The following is a 19,128-nucleotide window of genomic DNA, read 5'->3' as shown; positions in this document are numbered from 1 at the left end:
GGTGGAAAAAAAAGAAAACGAGACAGAAAACGAGCGAGTCTCCATCACTTTGTCACCGCGTCAAAAAATCAAAGCTAATTTCCCGGGTACCATGAATGAAAGAAAACGGGAAAAAAAAATATCCCGGGGAAACTACGAAACGCTCTTTTGCTTCAGGGAATTTTTTTTAATATGGTCGTATTTTTATATACACGAGGTCTTTTATCTTATCTATATCTTTTTTTCGGTGGCGGCCGGTGCTGCTGGTAACAGATAAATTACCCACGCCCGCCGCCACCCACGCCACGCCCACACCCACGCCCCGCCCTGAGGTGACCGAGGAAGAGGACACCATCACCGGGACAGCACGCAACGCTTCCACAGGTGACCACGCATGCGCAGACGAGGCTTCTAGGACCGACTGCTCAACCACCACCACCTCCACCACCACCACCACTACTACAGCGACATCGACCACTGTTAATCAAGGATGGGATACGGATTCTTATTTTTTTCACGTTAATCTTCATAGAGTCATAGAGCGCATTCAAAATAAAAATAAAATAGAAGGGATAAAAGGGATAAAATTATAACTTATTCAAAGCAAAAGCATAAGAAAAGGAAAGGATGAAACTAAGCGTCTTTTTTAATGAATAAGGAAAAAGAAAATATAATGAAAAGAATGAAGAATAATCAAACTAATTCATGGCAAAAGAAAAAAAAAAGGAAAGGTTAAAATTAAGCGTCTCTTCAATATATAAAAATGAAAAAAAAAATGCTGAAAAGAATGAAGAAAAATATTAAAACTAAACTACAAGGCAAAAGCAAAAAAATATGAGCTTGAAATTAAGTGTCTCTTTAATATATCGAGGAAAAATAATGGCCACTCTTTTACTACACAATTAATAACTTCACAATATTAATTACTTTTTTAACGATTCTAATTTCCGATATGGCAGTGGTATGGCAAAACATTTAATTAAAGCGGAAAGCGGGTGGCGGAAACACTGCCATTATACACAGAATCGGAGGCTCACGGACACTAATTAATCATCCATTAGGCGAATCCCTCCGCCTCGAGACCCGCCCCTTCAACACCCCGGCGAGGCTCCACCAAGACGCCGCATCTTCCTCCCCGCCGCATAAAACACTCGGGAGGGCAAATACAACTCACTATCAACGGTCTTAGCACGCTCCTCGCCCCTGCACCTTCCGCCTCTTAAATAATTCCTACCAAACGTTCAATGACGGTCCTACAGTGTTCACAAATGTGCTTATGTCGTTATATTCGTAAGGGACGCAGTAGTGTTGTGGCTTAAGGGAGTAAATTCATTGTGTAAACTCGAATTCACCTCTTTTTGCGTTCTGTCCGTCTGTTGTTTTAATACCAAAGTGCTCAACTCATACCCTCAGAGGCCCGATTTTGTCATGGCTGAGGGAAATTAACTCATTATACGTGTTCGAGCTCGATTTGTTTTCACTCTGTTCTTCCAATGTCATACGTATGGTTACAACTAACTGTCAGCACATACATACGTTTTGTTTTACTTTTACATGACGTTCGACTGCGTGGCTGAAGCTGAAAGCGGCATACTCTTTAAACGGATTCAAACTCGCTTTAACCTTCACTTGGCTATAGATATTAGAGTTGGAAAGATATTAGATTTCCCTCCTGTGCTGAGAGGGCAATAGGAGTTGGCAGGCTGAGTGAATGAGCAGGATGTTATTTAAACGAGCAGGGTGCGTAGCTGGGAAAGTACAACCAATGCGGCCATCACTTGCCCGGGGAGGGGATCGAACTCCAGACATGTCGACCTAAATCCCAAGCCACTGTACCTACCAGACCTCTGAGGCCCCCAACGCTTCTCCTCGGAAAAAAAGATCAAGACAACTAGACACAGTAAAGAAAAATACAGAAAATCGATGTGTTCTCTTCGTAGCTGGCATTAAAAGCGTGCCTAGTGCCCGAGAGAAGCTAAAAAAGAGAACGTCGCAAAAAGAACGAATCACTGAATTTTACTGAAAACAGAGAAGAGAATCGACTTGGGGGTGGCGACCAATTGAACTGAGACGCAAGAAACACGAGTGGAGAATTGTTTTAAAACCTTTGCCCCGCCTGGACACGACACTCCCTGCCCCTAGAGGCTCGGCGCGTCGTGTCCAGCCGAGGCTTTTGCGGTAAACACGACCTGAGGGGAGCCGGGCGAGGGGCGGCGAGGTCAGGTGTGAGGTCAGGTACAGGTAAGGTCCAGGGCTGGGCTGGGGGCAGGTGAAAGGTTGTTCATTTAGCAAGGTTACACGCAATGGTTACAAGGCGGCATTGCGGACAGAAAGAAAAAAATAACAAGAGAGAACAAGAAAGTGTCTGTTAAGGTTTAGCTTGGTTATTGGCGTTCTTTCCGTTGCGTCAGAGTGGAGGAAGAAGCTTGAGAACACTGACAACATGATGGGTGATATGAAGAACGTCCTGAGGTGATTTATGAGGTGAGGGGAGTGAGGTGTTAACGCAAAGTCACTCTCCACAGGATTAATTAAGGGATTATTGCGTGGTACTCTCTCAATCCTGATTCTCCACACACAGGCAAAGCAAGTCATTTCGTAACCGTGCTGAGGACAGAGTGAAGGCAGCAAGATAAGGGGATGACATGGAAGTGACTGTTAAGCTTCCACTCTGTATATTAATCCTCTTTTCGTGCCCTGAGTAATAAAAGAGGAAACAGAACACAAGAAATTATAGATGACACGAACTTGGCTTTTTCAGTGAAGTTAAATTCAGTCTCACTTCCCGGTCATAAAGATGGTTATTAATTTTTTTTCTCTCTTACTAACTTCTTTTTCATTACGTTAAGGTGGGGAAAAAAGTTGAATAAAACAATGAAGCTTTAATAGATGGCACGAACTTTTTGAACTTTTTTTTCTGAACTGACGTCCCTTTCCCTGCCAGGTTGATTGTCAGGTAAAACAACACCGACAGAGAAAATAAAAAGAAACAAAAACCCACGCTAAAACAAGGAGAATGATTTTAACACTATTAGAGGTGAAAACGTTGCCTCTTGTCCCATTCTCGTCTTATAAACGTCAAGGGTGAGATAGGAACGTTACATAAAAAAAAAAAAAACTGTATGGTCAGATAAAACAACACCGACAGAGAAAATAAAAAGAAATAAAAACCCACGCTAAAACAAGGAGAATGATTTTAACACTATTAGAGGTGAAAACGTTGCCTCTCTTCCCATTCTCGTCTTATAAACGTCAAGGGTGAGATAGGAACGTTACATAAAAAAAAAAAAATGGATGGTCAGATAAAACAACACCGACAAAGTAAAAAAAAAAAAAAAAGTGAAAACAAACTCTAAAAAAGGAGAATGATTTTAACACTATTAGAGGTGAAAACGTTGCCTCTTGTCCCATTCTCGTCTTATAAACGTCAAGGGTAGATAGGAACGTTACATAAAAAAACTGGATGGCCAGATAAAACAACACAGACAAAGTAAAAAAAACAGAATTAAAAGCAAACTCTAAAACCAGGAGAATGATTTTAACCCAACTATTAGGGGCGTAAGCGTTGCCTCTCGTCCCATTCTCGTCTTATAAACGTCAAGGGGGAGATAGGAACGTTACATAAAAAAAAAACTGGAACAACCCAACGACTCCTAAAACGGCTTGAGCATAACCATTTAAGTTCCCCCTGGTGACGTGGTTTATGTCCGCCCGTCAGGTTAAAAGTCACGCCGGAGGGCCATAAAATAACATTACGACGGATGAAGTGGCACACGCTAATTGCATACCTGACATTTCTATACAGCAATTAGGTTATACAGCACAAATACATCGTTGCTCTTGTATCGCTTCGGGCCTGTGTCGGGATGCGAGTTATCACGCTTTATGGAGGTGAAAATATCTCATCAGCGACGGATAATAACAATGAGAAATATGTAAGTTAATAAGTGTTTAGAAATGTGCAATAACATTAGTAATAATAATATGAATGGTAATAATAGCGAATGAAGGAGAAAATACCTCATCAGCGACGGAGAAGAGCAATGAAAAAATAAGTTAATAATTGTTTGGGAATGAATAATAATAATAATAATAATATAAATGGTAATAATAACAAATTGAGTAAACAAGCAACATATCATAACGCTTTATTGAGGAGAAAATAAATACTTCATCAGCAAAGAAAATTAACAATGAGAAAAAAAAGTTAGTAATTGTTGAGGAATGAACAATAACTATATTAACAACCTCTTTGGATTCTTTTAAGGAGCAGCAAGTAGCGGGCTTTTTTTTATTATTGTTTCCTTTTTTTGTGCCCATGAGTTGTCTCCTTTGTTGTAAAAAAAAAATTAATATAAAGAGTAATGATAACAAATGGAGGCAACAAATACAGACCAAGAGATCATATTTAATTTACTCCGCCGTTGAGCAATTAGCCGCTGTGTAAAGTCTTCATAATTCGTATCATAAATTACATATCTCGTTGTTATTCGGTTCACGGCGGCGGCGGCGGCGAAGCAAAATATAAAAAAAAAAGGACCCGTTCAAATATAAATGCTGTTTCCGCCGCCGTGATCAAATATCAGAGAGCGAGCGCCGATTTTACGTTAGTCGACAGGAAGCGAGCCGGCGACTTTTATTATTAATTTATTTATATATCTCGCTTTCGCTAAACGTTCGTGGGTATTATTTATTGAAGGATGCATGAATTCTTTTTCCATGACGATCCGGAGAGGGAGAAATATACTTAATTGTTCCTTCTTCTTTTAATTTTGCGGATGTTTGTTTTATTAATTAATCTATATGTTCGTTATGAGATTTTTTTTCTCCGTTCATCTCGACCGTAGCATTCCTTTGTTGTAAGTTTACCGATACTCATATATACACACGCAAATACATATGCACACATACATAGTTTTCCGACACAAACATATATTCACGCCCACGTACACACACATAATATATACGCCTCCCTTACATTCATACATTCAAACACACAACACATAGTTTTCCGACACACAAACATATATTCACGCCCACGTACACACACATATATACGCCTCCCTTACATTCACACATTCAAACACACAACACAGTTTTCCGACACACAAACATATATTCACGCCCACGTACACACACATATATACCCCTCCCTTACATTCATACATTCAAACTCACAACACAGTTTTCCGACACACAAACATATATTCATACCCACGTACACACACATATATACCCCTCCCTTACATTCACACATTCAAACACACAACACATAGTTTTCCTACGCACAAACATATATTCACGCCCACGTACACACACATATATGTCCCTCCCTTACATTCACACATTCAAACACACAACACATAGTTTTCCGACACACAAACATATATTCACGCCCACGTACACACACATATATGCCCCTCCCTTACATTCACACATTCAAACACACAACACATAGTTTTCCTACACACAAACATATATTCACGCCCACGTACACACACATATATGCCCCTCCCTTACATTCATACATTCAAACACACAACATTTTTCAGCTGTAACGCAAAGACAACAAAACAGTACAAAACCTAACAAAGTGTTCCACGTTTTTTAAAGCAAACCCATTTGACATAATGTTGCAAGGGATAAAAAGGATAAAAAACAACAAAACATGAACAAATCTGTATGTAAACCATTAGAATAGATGGTTTTACCGAGAGGAACAAAAAAACTCGGCAGAATATAAGAAAAAAAGTAAATCACAAAAGTAAAAAAAAGTAAGCCAAATTGAAAATCGAAAACAGGAACAAAGGAAAGGCATAAAGAAGAGAAACAAAGACAAGAAAAGGTGAAGGTGGTGATGATGGTGAAGGAAAAAGTAGCCACATTCAGCATTACGTTTAGTGGGGAAGAAGTGGAAGACGCGTTTGAAACCAGTAAAAAGGTGGTGATGGTGGTGACGGTGGTAGTGGTGGTGGTGGTAAGTTGAGTCTGCCGGTCTACCCAAACCAAAAACAGCGTTACCAGATTATCGTACCCAGAACACTTCATTTATCGGTTTCAGACCCCAAAAACTATCGTACCAACACAAACACCGCCATACCGTTAAAGCTACTGTCGAAACTGTTAATTACTGATGGATTTCGGCAATAGTTACGGGGCAGAAATCTGGAAATAAAGTGTTCTGAGTAAGACAGTCTAGTAGCGCGGGGCAAGAAGGAAGGCCAATTCGCATGACGTTTGAGCTGGTTTGAACGCCGCTCGTCCCTTTGCCGCGCGTGCTAACATCTGAGGACGAGGCTTATGCACTACTAACGCCGGTAACTGCTTCTCTATGGTGTTCAGAGAGCCAATAGCGGCAAAGGACGGCCGTGTTTGCTCTCCTAACCTGACCCTGATTGGATGCTGGGTCTTAAGTGTTTATCCTGAACTAACACGCGTCGATGCTAAACCTTTCCTGATTATGTGTGTGTGTGTGTGTGTGTGTGTGTGTGTGTGTGTGTTTTGCAATTAACAATTTTTTTCGGTGTGAGCAGGATTTCATTAACCATTTTCTTCCTTACTGACGCATTTTCCCGTTTTCTGTGTCCTTTTCTTTTTATCAGAGTTAAGACCTTTATTTTTTTACCTGTCCATGATCACTCCTCCCTCAGCTTTCCATTTGTCAAGGTGAATTTTCTCTCAGCTTAATGAATCTCTGTGCGCTGGGAGGTTATTATGATCTCCCCCTGAGCAGCACTGTTTTTTTCCCCTCGAGGCTCACACACTTAATAGATATTTTCCCCCGACAGGTTAGTCATTACACACGCCGTAATTACTCGAGACAAAGAACAGGCAATTTTCCACGGAGCTGCAATCAAAATGAACTCTTATATCTGCAGGATTTACCCGATGAATCAAAGTTATTGCTCGGCCTAAATCAACTACCTTTCTTTTTTTTTTTTTTTTGGCGTGATGTATACAAGAGCATTTTCCACCTTCCTACAATTACATCCCCACATTAGCGATGATTTAGGGCTCATTAAATCTTGCCAGGACCTGCGCGCCACTTCGTATGATGCACATTCGAATTACAAACAACACGCTGGGTAATTAAGACGCAGCAGTGGTTCTTGGTTCAACGGGGCCTGGGTAGAGAGGCGAAGAGTGAGGGGGGAAGGGAGAAGGAGCGAGGGGAGGTAAGGAAGGAAGGGAGGGAAGAGTAGAGTGTAATAAGAAGCAGAGGGAAGGGTAGAGATGAAGCGGTCGAGGGTTTGTTCACTAAGAAGACGAGGGAAAAAAAGATAAAAAGAAGAAAAACAAAGAAACACTGGTAGGTCTGCAAAGGGCAAGTCTGGAGAAGGAGTTATTATGGAAAGGAGAGTAAGAGCAAGGAGCGATGGTAGAAGAGAGGGAATGGGCAGGCGATGAGTTACTTAGGAAAGGAGGAAGAAGTAGAAAAAGGAACATAATTAGGTGAGAACAGACAGGTACATGCAGAAATAGGGGTCGTGAAATGGAAAAGGGGAGACTACCAAGAAAGAGAAAAAGAGGAAATGAGTGAAAACTATTATACGACAGCGGTGGGAGAAAAGAATTAAGCCTAAGAAAAGAGGCAAGAGAAAATAACTAACTTTGGTAGATAAGGGAGGAGAAGGGGGATGGAAAACTCTAATAAAGGATTGAAAAGGGAATAGAAAAGGAATAAACTTTGCTAGATAGGGGACATAAAAGGGACATGGAAGGCTCTAATGAAAGACTGAGAAGAAAAATAAATAGAAAAGAATATAAACTTGATAGATAGAAGGAAGAAAAGAGGCTCGGATGGCTCTACTAAGGAAATGAGAGGAGAAAAAACACAAGTAGATAGAGAGGAGGAAAAATAGAGACAAGGATGGCTCTACTATGGAAATGAGAGGAGAAAAAACACAAGTAGATAGAGAGAAGGAAAAGTGGAGACAAGAATGGCTCTACTATGGAAATGAGAGGAGAAAAAACACAAGTAGATAGGGAGAAGGAAAAATAGAGACAAGGATGGCTCTACTAAGGAATTGAGAGAAGAAAGACCACAAGTAGATAGGGAGGACGTTACGGTAGTCCATCACGACGACAAGAGGCAAATGAGTTGGCCGTGGAGAAGGTCTCGTTGGTGGGGAAAGGAGGCAAGTGAGGGCGGCCCGCGGCAAGACGGGGCGCGAGAGGCCGAGGGACAGCGATGGTAATGGTGTGGAAAGTGTGTCGGGGTGAGGACGGCAGCAGGAGACAAATGAAGGCGAAGAGAAATAACCGTGCGGAAAGTGAGAAAGTGGGAATTGGTCAAGAGGAGGAATTCGGTCAAGGAGAAAGTGGAGAACTAGCGGACATTATGAGGACTTGAAGTGTAAGCGATAGTTGGGTGCTAGACAAATGAAGGTGAAGAGGAAGAGCTGTGCGGAAAGTGAGAAAGTGGGAAGTGGTCAAGAGGAGGAACTCGGTCAAGAAGAAAGTGAGAAATAGCGGACATTATGAGGACTTGAAGTGTAAGCGATAGTTAGCTGCTAGACAAATGAAGGTGAAGAGGAAGAGCTGTGCGAAAAGTGAGAAAGTGGGAATTGGTCAGGAGGAGGAATTCGGTCAAGGAGAAAGTGAGAAATAGCGGACATTATGAGGACTTGAAGTGTGAGTGATAGTTAGCCTGGAAAGGGCAGTGAGAAAAAAAAAAAATCGAAGAGCGAGAGATACAAAAACCAACCTCTGTGGAAAGTGAAAAATGAGGAAAAGGTCAAGAAGATGGAACATACTTGAAAGTGAAGCAGAAACAACAACAAAAAAACATAATAAACGGTATAATGACGATTCGCTGCGATAATGAAAGGGGACAGTGAAAGAAACAAATGAAGATGAGAGAAACTTACCTGTAGGAACTGAGAACAGGTGATAAAAGGTAAGGAAAAGGGCCAGCAGAAACAACAACAGCAACAACAAAAAAATACTACCACCCCCCAAAGGAAAGAAAAAAAAAATAGCGAAGCCTCCAATATGAAAACAACCGAGAATATAACAGGAAAAAGGAGATAAGACACTAAACAAAATAATTCACCCCGACCTGACAACACCTGGAGGACGCGAGAGGAAATTTTCTGCAGGAAGGAAGAAGCAGTCGGTATATATTATTAGACCTGAGGGGAGAGAAGAAGCAGATTGTGTATATATAAGAGATAAAAAAAATCATGCGAGAAGCGAACCTGGAGGAGAGGAAGGATGAGGAAAGGCAGAAGAAGAGGAAGAGGAAGAGGAACAAAGGTGGTACATAATATATCTGGGAAGGAGGGAGGAAGGAAGACTAGGAAAGACGCGGAGTAGAAGGAGGAGGAGGAGGAGGAGGAATAGGAGGAGGAAGAGGAAGAGAAGGAGGAGGAGGAGAAGAGGAGGAACAGAGGTGGTGCATAATAGACCTGGGAAGGATGGGAGGAAGGAAGACTTGGAAGAAACGCGGAGGAGGAGGAATAGGAGGAGGAAGAGGAAAAGAAGGAGAAGAAGAAGAGCAACGTAGGTGGTACATAATAGACCTGGGAAGGATGGAAGGAAGGAAGACTTGGAAGAAACGCAGAGGAGGAGGAGGAGGAGGAGGAGGAAGAGAAGGAGGAGAAGAAACCCACCATTTACGAAAGCGTACAAAATAAAACAAGTAAGGATGAAGAAAAGAAAGAGAGAAACACGAAAAGAAACATGGAAACGTACTTGCATTAGGTCCCAGGGAGAGTAAACTGAAAAAAAAAAAGAGAAGAAAAGAGAAAAGTAAATGAGAAAATGTAGCCGTGAGGACAGGGGAGAAGAAAACAAACTTAGAAATATTTAATCAACGAAAAGGAAGTGGGAGAAAACACGAAAGACGAGAGGAACGAGATGCGAATAGGAAATGAAGAGGAGGAGGAAGAGGAGGGGGAGGAGGGGGAGGGGGAAGAGAGGAGGAGAAAGAGCAGGACTAAGACCAGGAGCAGAAACAGAAGTAAGAGGAGGAAGGGTAGGAGGAAGAAGCTGATTAGAACGACGAGGAGCAGAAAAAGAAGGAGGAGGAGGAGGAGGAGGAGGAAGAAGCTGATTAGAACGACGAGGAGGAGGATGAGAAATGCCATTTAGCTCAGCGTTCCACTGTTTTCCTACCTTCCCTTCCCTTCCTAATACCTACCCAGCCATTTCTCTCTTTTTTCCACTCCTTGCTACATTCTTTTCCTTTTCTTTCCCTTTCCTTGGCTCCCATCCCGCCCTTCCCTTCTTCCTTTCATCTTCTCTCCTTTCTTCTCCCACACCATAACTCCTTTCCTCCTCTTCCTAACACTCCTTACCCTATCCTTTTCCCTCCCTTTCATCTTCTTTTCCTAACACTTCCCATTTTTTCCTCCTCTTTCCCTCACCTACCTTGCCCTCCTTAACACTCTCTCTCTTTTATCACCCCCTCCTCTCCTTACCTTCTTCCCTCCTTTCCAATCTTCCCTTTGTCTCCTCTCCGCCTCCCCTCCTCTCGGCTCCCCCAAAACACAAATACTGCCACACCAGGCCCCGTCCAATTAGTGGAATCCTGTTGGTGCCGTGGAAAGAAGGGTCTCTGGCCAACAAGGGCGCGACTCAGCGACACCGCGGAAACAAACAAGCCTCGCATCCTGCCCCGACCCGCCTGGCCCTCTCAAAATATCCTTCGTAGTCGTAGGATTGTGTCTGGCTCGCGCGCATCACTCTTGCTCGCCTGCTCTTTCTCTCAGTTCGTTCTGGTCTTTTTTTTTTCATCTTTCTTTCTCGTTTCGTATTTTCGTTACTTCTCTCTCTCTCTCGTTGTATTTTGTGTATTGCTATGTTTCTCTCTTTGTTTGGTTGTTTTTGTTCACGGGTATTTTTTTCTGTATTTTTTTGTATGTGTTTGATTTTCATTTTTCTTTCTTCTTCTTCCGTGTTCAGTCGCTTGTTTGTTCTCTCTTTCTTTCTATTTATATTTCTCGTTGTCGCTGTTCTCCAATTTCTCTTTAACTTTACTTTATATCTTGTTCTTCGTGTTGTCATTCTTGTTTTCTTACGCCTTGTTTATCTTCGTTTTCTTTTTCTTTACCTCCTCCTCCTCCTCCTCCTCCTCCTTCTGCTCCTTCCAGCATTTCGCCTCTTACTCAGGATATCTTCTCGCTCCGAAGGATAAGTCAGATGTTGAGATGGTAAGATCCTTAGTGTGATCCTACTTGTATGCTGCTAGCCTTCCGCATCCCCTCTCTTCCTCCTTTTCTCTATTTTCTTCTTGTTACATTATTTTCTTCTTTTCTTTCGTCTTTCCTTGGCTCCCATTAATTCCTTCCTTCCCTTCATCTTTTTTCCATCCTTTCATCTCCCCTCACCTTTTTCCCTTCTTTCTCTTCCTAACTAACTAACTAACAAACTAACTCTCTCTCTCTCTCTCTCTCTCTCTCTCTCTCTCTCTCTCTCTCTCTCTCTCTCTCTCTCTCTCTCGACACAATCCGCCTCCATAAACTCCCTCACCGCACATATATTTTTCCCTGACCTCTACACACTCCTGCTCCTCCCTTCCCAGTGCTACTAAAATATACAACTTGTGATTCCCCGGCCCTCCCCGTTAGCAGCCGGCTGTTCTAATTCTTCCGAGGCTTGATAATAGAGCTCCGGGCGTGGTAGTGGATAAACTGGGGCATAATTATCGAGGTTAGTTTATTTGTGAAGTTTTCTCTCGTTTTTATAGACTTGTTCAGGGGTAACTTTAGGAATTATTAAGGTCTATGTGAGGGAAGAGGGGGCGAGGTAATGGAATTTGTAAGGCTAAGTGCATTGTTTTGGTCACGATAGATGAAAGGAAGGGGATTGGAGTGTGTGTGTGTGTGTGTGTGTGTGTGTGTGTGTGTGTGTGTGTGTGATTGAGCTACATGTACATTCCTGGACTGGGCTAGTAGTTCATATGTACCCGGGTTTATTAGCTCGAATTTTATCATTTTTATTTTTGATTGACTTTTCATCTGAGCAGGAGTTTCGCCACCGGTCTCTTTCCTTCTCATTTTGACTAAGGTTCACATTTTCATTTCGAGACACTGACAACAGGTGTGAAAAACTGATGAGCTATATTTGGGCATATTTTTACCCTTCCTTCGGATTCAAATTACTCCCTTTTGCCAACATTAATTAACATATTTTTCGAGGTGTGTGTGGGGGGTGGGGGGTGGGGTTGACCTAGGTAAGGATGAAAGGGAATATTACATGGAGACTGTGTGTGTGTGTGTGGGGGGGGGGGGGGGGTTGGTATTAAGACGCAGCGAAAGGGACGAAGGGGAGAGAGTGAGGAAGAGGAAGAGAGGAAGATATAGGAGGAGGAATGGGAAGGGGAAGGGAAGTAGGGCCCGGTGGTGTGTGTGTGTGTGTGTGTGTGTGTGTGTGTGTGTGTGTGTGTGTGTGTGTGCGTGTGCGTGTGCGTGTGAGGTTAAAGGACATTCCTACCTAAATCATGACATCAAAGCTCAGGTTCAGAATCCTCCCCGTCAGCTGCGTGATCTTTTAAAACACATCAGCATACTCTCTGACGCTATGCAAACTCGGTTCATGCATTTTTAACGGCGAGTATGTAAACACTCAAGCACTTTTTCTCATCGTATCAGATTTATTCTTCGCTTAGGAAACAGAGTAATGAGAAGTGTGAGGAAATGAACGATGATAGAAGAAGAATATAATTTTTGGTGGCATGCAGCGATGAAAGAATAGAATAGTGTAAAAGAAACATAGATAAATGAATAAAAGATTGGCGTGAGAAATATTTAGATAGATACAGAAAGAGATACAGAGAGAACGTTGAGAATTATAAGTGAAGGATGAGCGGAGATTAGAGAGACAAAAATTCACTTGACTCATACCGAATTGTCCTTTGCATTTAACTTCCTCACGCAAATGTAAAGTGAAGAAGAAAGGAAAGCGTATCAGAAGGAGAATTAGTGAGTGAGAGGACTGAAGGAGGACGACACACACACACACACACACGAGGACGAGGACGAGGAGGAGAAGAATGACAGAATAACATGAAAAAGGAGTGTTAGTGAGCTGACTGAGGCTCGGAAGTGGAATCAGGACGGAGTCAGATTAGGATCGCAACGGAAAAAAAAAGTTAAACGATATCTATACTAGGTCTGCCATGGTGAAATGACATGTGGGAGACAGGATGAATATTGACGATGTTATCAGGAGAAAAGCAAAGCGTAAAAACAGAGAGGAAGTTAAGGTCGATAACGTTGCTAAGGTGACCAGACATGTTTGACCCCGAGTGAATATTGATGCTGGAAGGAAAACAACGGTGGGAATAACAGGAAAGGAAATGTGTTTGAAAATACTGCCATTTAAATCCAGACGTGAGAGGTCGGGTGTTATGTCGGTGCTGAAAAAAAAATAATGAAAGATGAAATAGCGCACTTTTTTTTTTTGTTTCTAGATGTTTTTTTTTTCCGTCCCTTGAGCTGCATCCTTTACTTGAAAAAAAAACATTGGGTGAGTCTGACCTCTCAAAACAACTATTACAAGAGACGAGGGTGAGATAAGGTCAAGTTGAGGTCAAACACTATAGCTTCGCGTGGCCTCGGTGCTCATCTCCGTTGCATTGACCCTTGAACTCATCACAAATCTTAAGGTGTAAAAAAGTCTTGGTTTCCTTAATTATTCACTTTTCATCTCGCTGGGAGTGGCGCCGTGGGTGTTTTTTTTTTTCATTTTTCCCCGAGGTCACGTTTCTTTTTTCTTCCTTTTTATTTACGGTGAGACACTAATAAAGAAAGATAAATTGTTGAGTTATATTTCTCTACATATTGTTTTTCACGATGCTCCATTTTTTTGTCATATTTTTCTTATTTCCGGGAAGTTGTTGCTGCCCTCCCACCAACATTAATTAATATATTTTTTTTTTCGAGGTGTGTGAAGGTGAGGTGAGGTGAGGTGAGGTGAGGTGAGGTGAGGTGAGGTGAAGAAAAAGGGGGAAGAGAAAAAGGAGAAAGTTAGGGAGGGAAAAAAAGGAGGAGGATGAGTTCAGACTCTCTCTCTCTCTCTCTCTCTCTCTCTCTCTCACACACACACACACACACACACACACACACACACACACACAGTTTCCTCTCCTTGCAATCCGATTATCTTCTTTATTCGCCTTTTGTCCTAACCACATAACAGTGTCAAGCCTTTTCTTTTAATCGTGTCAGTCATCCGCCGTCTTTTACATTCCGCTCTTAATCCTCGTCGTATCATGCCCAGATAGACACCAAGAGGATTTATATAAGAAACGGATAAAGAAGTTAACACGCTTTTCTCACCCTCTTTGTGACGCACGCCGGCGGAAAACAGAGAGAAAGAGCGGGAAGGGACGGAGGAAAAGAGTGGGATATGGTTGAGAGAGGAAGGAAAGGTGAAACAAACATAAGGAAAAGAGGAGAAGGGCGAGGATTGAAAAAGAAAAGGGCATGAAGGAGGAATGAGAGTGAGAGGGAAGAGTGACAAGAAGGGAAAAGAAGAAACGACAGGTGTGGGCTTCCAAAACATTCTGATCACTTTTAATTAGCGAAGGAGGTTGTTGTATGGATGCCCTTACAGCTCTCTTTGGTTCTGCCTGGCTTCTAATCTAGTGACGCAGAAAATACATGAAAAGAACATATCAAAGGGTGTAGTGATGATGTAGCTTCGTGCCTGTGTTTTTGTAGCTTTAACTTTTAGATCATATTTACTAACTTAATTTTTATTTGACGTGTGGTGGTAAAAAGTATATGTTTGTCTGTATGTCCGTTTGTCTCTCTTGATTTTTTTTTTATAGTTAACTCCCTCTGCACACACACACGCACACACTCTACACCCAACCTCCCCACACACATACCTCCCCCCCCCCCCTCTCACACACACACAGACTAACACACTAATTCTAACACACACATTTTTTACAGTGCTTTTCATCCCCTGTCAACACAAAGAAGTCAGTTACACAAGTTTGCCGCGGTACAAACACTCAAAGAAAGACAAAAAGGAAAACACGTCGCAGGGTACTAAAGTTAGGTAGTCTTTTATTAGGGAATCACAGCCAAGGGAACCATAATATAGATAGATAGATAGATAGATAGATAGATAGGGATATAGAGAGAGAGAGAGAGAGAGAGAGAGAGAGAGAGAGAGAGAGAGAGTGCGTCAGATGTGCGGTCAGTATTGGAATGTCATTTTCTAGTAGCAGTGTGTGTGTGTGTGTGTGTGTGTGTGTGTGTGTGTGTGTGTGTGTGTGTGTGTGTGTGTGTGTGTGTGTGTGTGTGTGTGTGTGTGTGTGTTTGCTTGATCGAGATACTGAAGGTTATGAAGAGAACATGGCAGTAATGCTGATGGAGGTGAAGGTGGTGGAGGTGATGGTGGTGGTGGTAGTTGTGGTGATAGTGGTGATGGTGGTGATGGTGGTGATGGTGATAGTGGTAGGGAAGAATAACCGAGAAAAATATCTTAGTAGTGGAGTCACGACCTGGACACACACACACACACACACACACACACACACCTCCTGCCCCTCCCACACAGTAACCCTATTTGAAGGAAGTTATGATGGTCTTCAGATTTCGGGAAACAATGTCAACTCGACTAACTTTCGCCCTCTTTTTTTCCCATTTTCTTTCACCTACGCCCTGCCACACCTTCCACGCCCCCTTCCTTCCCCATCTTCCTTTACACCCTTTCCCTAATCTTCCCTCCCAATGATCGCCTCACGACCTTTCCCTCCCCACCTTCCTTTACACCCCTTTCCTCACCGTCCCTCCCAACGATCCTCTCACGACCTTTCCCTCCTCACCTTACGTTACACCACTTTCCTCCCTTTTCCTCCCCAACTCCCCTTACGCCCTTTCCATTATTACCTTTCTTTACACCCCTTCCCTCCCTTTCCCTACTCCTCACACATCCACACCCCCTTCTACTCCCTCAACGCCCTCCCACACCGCTTCCCTCCTCCTTCCACGTCTTCCCACGCCCCCTCCCTCCCTCGACGCCTTCTCACGCCCTCCACACAGTGCCCCAAGCGTGGATTCTCAACGCACCTGAGATCTACGTGCACCGCGGCTCACCCATCAACCTCACCTGTGTTGTGACCCACGGCACGGAGCGGCCTGTCTTCATCTACTGGTATCACCACGACAAGGTGAGTGACATTTAAAGGGTGACTCGTCTGCCTGATTACACATTCCGTTAATCTCTCAGTCCGGGATGATTGGTCTTCTCTCTCTTTTTTATTTTTTTCCGGTTCGAGTATTTCGCTTTCTCGTGTGATATCTGTGAGCTTTTTTTGGGGTCTGAATATATCCTTAACTTGACTCTTATTTTCTAGATCAAGCACTTTCATATTTTATATTTTATTTATCTTTTTTTTTATCTTTTGTCATAGTCCTTATTTTCTCATATCTTGTAATCAGAATTTTATCATATCTTATTTCAGTATATTTTCTTCACATTCGTAATCCAGGTTCGTTTAATACACAGCTTTGTGGGACGACTTTTCCTTTCACGCTCCCTATTTCTCGTTAACCTACTTTACCAAACTCTACATCAAAGACAGTTTTGAGTGCTCCCCTTACATAGGTAATGAATATTTATTTATAGCCCAACAACCTTTTCATGATTCCCAACCTGAGTAACTAATTTCACTAACAGCCTCTAGACCAGCGTTGCCAAATTATCGTACTCAGCGCATTGCATTTTCCTAGTTTCTGAGCGATAACTCTAGCAACAAAGAGCGAAAACCATCACTATTTAACAGTTTCAACGATAACTTTAATTTTCTATCGTTGTTTGTGTGGTTACGACGGTCGTGGAGCCTAAAAATGATAAATGCAATGCTCAGAGTACGACAATTTGGCAACGCTGCAGTCTATACACTATGAGGGGAATGGGAACGGCGGCCGGCTATATGTGTCTGAGAGGGATGAAAAATATAATAGTGAATAGGTGTGTCTCTCTTTAACCTGGTAGCTGCAGGGATCATGTTTCTTAAAGGCCCATCTAAGCGAATTAATGAGAAAAAAATCATCTCTCACGCAAACCATTTCATAATATATATATCAAAGCATTTGTGATCAGTTTATGCATCATCTAGTTTTGGGGTTTTAAATCATGGTAAAAATTTGGCCAGTCGCTGATACCAGGTTAAAGCGATAAATAATAAGCAAACTCACACACACACACACACACACACACACACACACACACACACACACACACACACACACACACACACACACACACACACACACAAGAATAATGGAAAAGGTGATCACACGAAAGGTCAAGTTTGAAACACACAGACAGACAAATAGACAGAAATACAGACAGAGACAGACAGAGAGCCCTTATGAGTCGCCAGTGCTCCAGGTGACGGTCCCTTTACGGTCACAATTAGACATCTTCAAACTTTCTTTCATCAGGGACACACGAATTCCTTCTTTGTGACGTCCGTTCCTTATTCGCTCTCTCTGTTTGGCGTTCTCAACTTTTTTTCCTCGTTTTTCTTTTGTTTCGTTCATTATTGTGTCAAAGTTCTTAATGTGGTGCGCTTCTTTTTCTGATTTGATTGCCTTTCTTTTTTACCCCCGATTTCTTTTTATATTTTGTTTTCTCTACCTTATGAAAAAGCGAGCTGGTGAAAGAGAGAAAGAGAAAATGACCTCAGGCTGTCCACACTTTTACACACGTATATTTTTTTCATTAAACCAAAAATGCCATTTAAAATCACGCAAAAAACATTTCAACAGGTCAGGAATATGAAGCCGGTCCGGGTCCGCCCTTGATTTTTTGTTTTTAAGTATGCAGTAAAATATAATAAAAAAAAAACTGGATAAAAAGCGACGAAAAAATATAGATGATTATGCAACGAAAATGAGTTGAAGGACGCTAGGACTGAATAAATGAAGTGTGTGTGTGTGTGTGTGTGTGTGTGTGTGTGTGTGTGTGTGTGTGTGTGTGTGTGTGTTTGCCAAGTCGTAGTTTACAGGATTTGACTCATGGTAGTATTGTCCTTCCTGCACATCTAAACTTATCCAATTTATCCTTGAACTCGTGTGTGTGTGTGTGTGTGTGTGCGTGTGTGTGTGTGTGCGTGTGCGTGTGTGTGTGTGTGTGTGTGAGTGTGTGTGTGTGTGTGTGTGTGTTTTGGCAACATTAGATAAGACTCATTACGAAACACACACACACACACACTCGTCATTAGGGATAAAGGAGAAAACTAAGCATAACCACGAATCATTAATCAAATAAATGTCCTAATTTGAAATGTGGACGCGTTCCATTTTCTTCCTTTCCTAATGATTTAGTCTTCTTTCGTAGTCCATCGTTTGGTTCCAGGTGATTAATGAACGAGAGGTATTTCTCTCTTTTCTTCGCTCATCGGTGTGGGGGAATATCTTAAAACACTTCCTTGTGCCCTGAATTAAAGTGATTGATTCTCGCGACCTAAAAAACAGCTTACGAATGATGGATTGATAATGAGAAAATATATATGACCTTTTAAAACATTCTTCTATGAACTATATACTCTCTCGTGTCACAAATGCGTAGTTTCATCTTTCTTCCATCCCAGTGTCTTTAATAACCCCATGTTCGTCCCATCATTCTTAACTAGCCTCCTCCCAGCCCTCATTCCCTTTCAATACCGTAAATCGCGTTATCCACAAGATTCTGCTCATCGTCCTTTCCCTTCCTCCTCCCACGTCCTTGCCTTCTCACTACGATATACTGACATTTATTCCTCTCTCTCTCTCTCTCTCTCTCTCTCTCTCTCTCTCTCTCTCTCTCTCTCTCTCTCTCTCTCTCCACCTTCCCATCCCACCTGCCTGCTCTCACCTTACCTCTCCATGTTGTTACGCGTCCCTCACCCCAGCAGTGTCTTAATCTGTCTCTCTCTCCCGCAGGTGATAGACTACGAGGGCCGGGGGGGCGTGAGGGTGCACACGCAAACAGGGCGAGACACCGTGAGCCACCTGCTCGTGAAGGAGGCGGGCCCAGGTGACACCGGCCGATACACCTGCAGTCCATCCAACGGGGAGCCGGCCACGGTGATGCTGCACGTGCTGAATGGTGAGTGTTGTGAGCGTTGTACGAGTGGTGGTGAGCTGGTGAAGGTGAGGGAGGATGGAAGGAGACAGATGAAAGGAGAGATGAAGAGAA

General features: G+C 42.5%; 1 protein-coding gene across 2 annotated transcripts in view; it reads left to right on the top strand.

Moving 5' to 3' along the window:
* LOC126992841 (basement membrane-specific heparan sulfate proteoglycan core protein-like) overlaps positions 1-19,128 on the top strand; it is a 51,225-nt gene that overhangs the window by 25,633 nt on the left and 6,464 nt on the right. The window contains exons 4-6 of one of the 2 annotated variants that reach the window (XM_050851665.1): positions 253-363; positions 15,984-16,111; positions 18,873-19,038. In XM_050851665.1, the coding sequence (XP_050707622.1) occupies positions 253-363; positions 15,984-16,111; positions 18,873-19,038 (405 nt within the window). The remainder of the gene's footprint in view (positions 1-252; positions 364-15,983; positions 16,112-18,872; positions 19,039-19,128) is intronic. The other variant, XM_050851666.1, reaches the window with a different exon arrangement.

This window comes from Eriocheir sinensis, unplaced genomic scaffold, assembly GCF_024679095.1.
Source record: "Eriocheir sinensis breed Jianghai 21 unplaced genomic scaffold, ASM2467909v1 Scaffold508, whole genome shotgun sequence".
Classification (NCBI taxonomy): Eukaryota; Metazoa; Arthropoda; class Malacostraca; order Decapoda; family Varunidae; genus Eriocheir; species Eriocheir sinensis.
The sequence above is the reverse complement of the archived record's forward strand: the minus strand, read 5'-3'. Positions and strand labels throughout refer to the sequence as shown.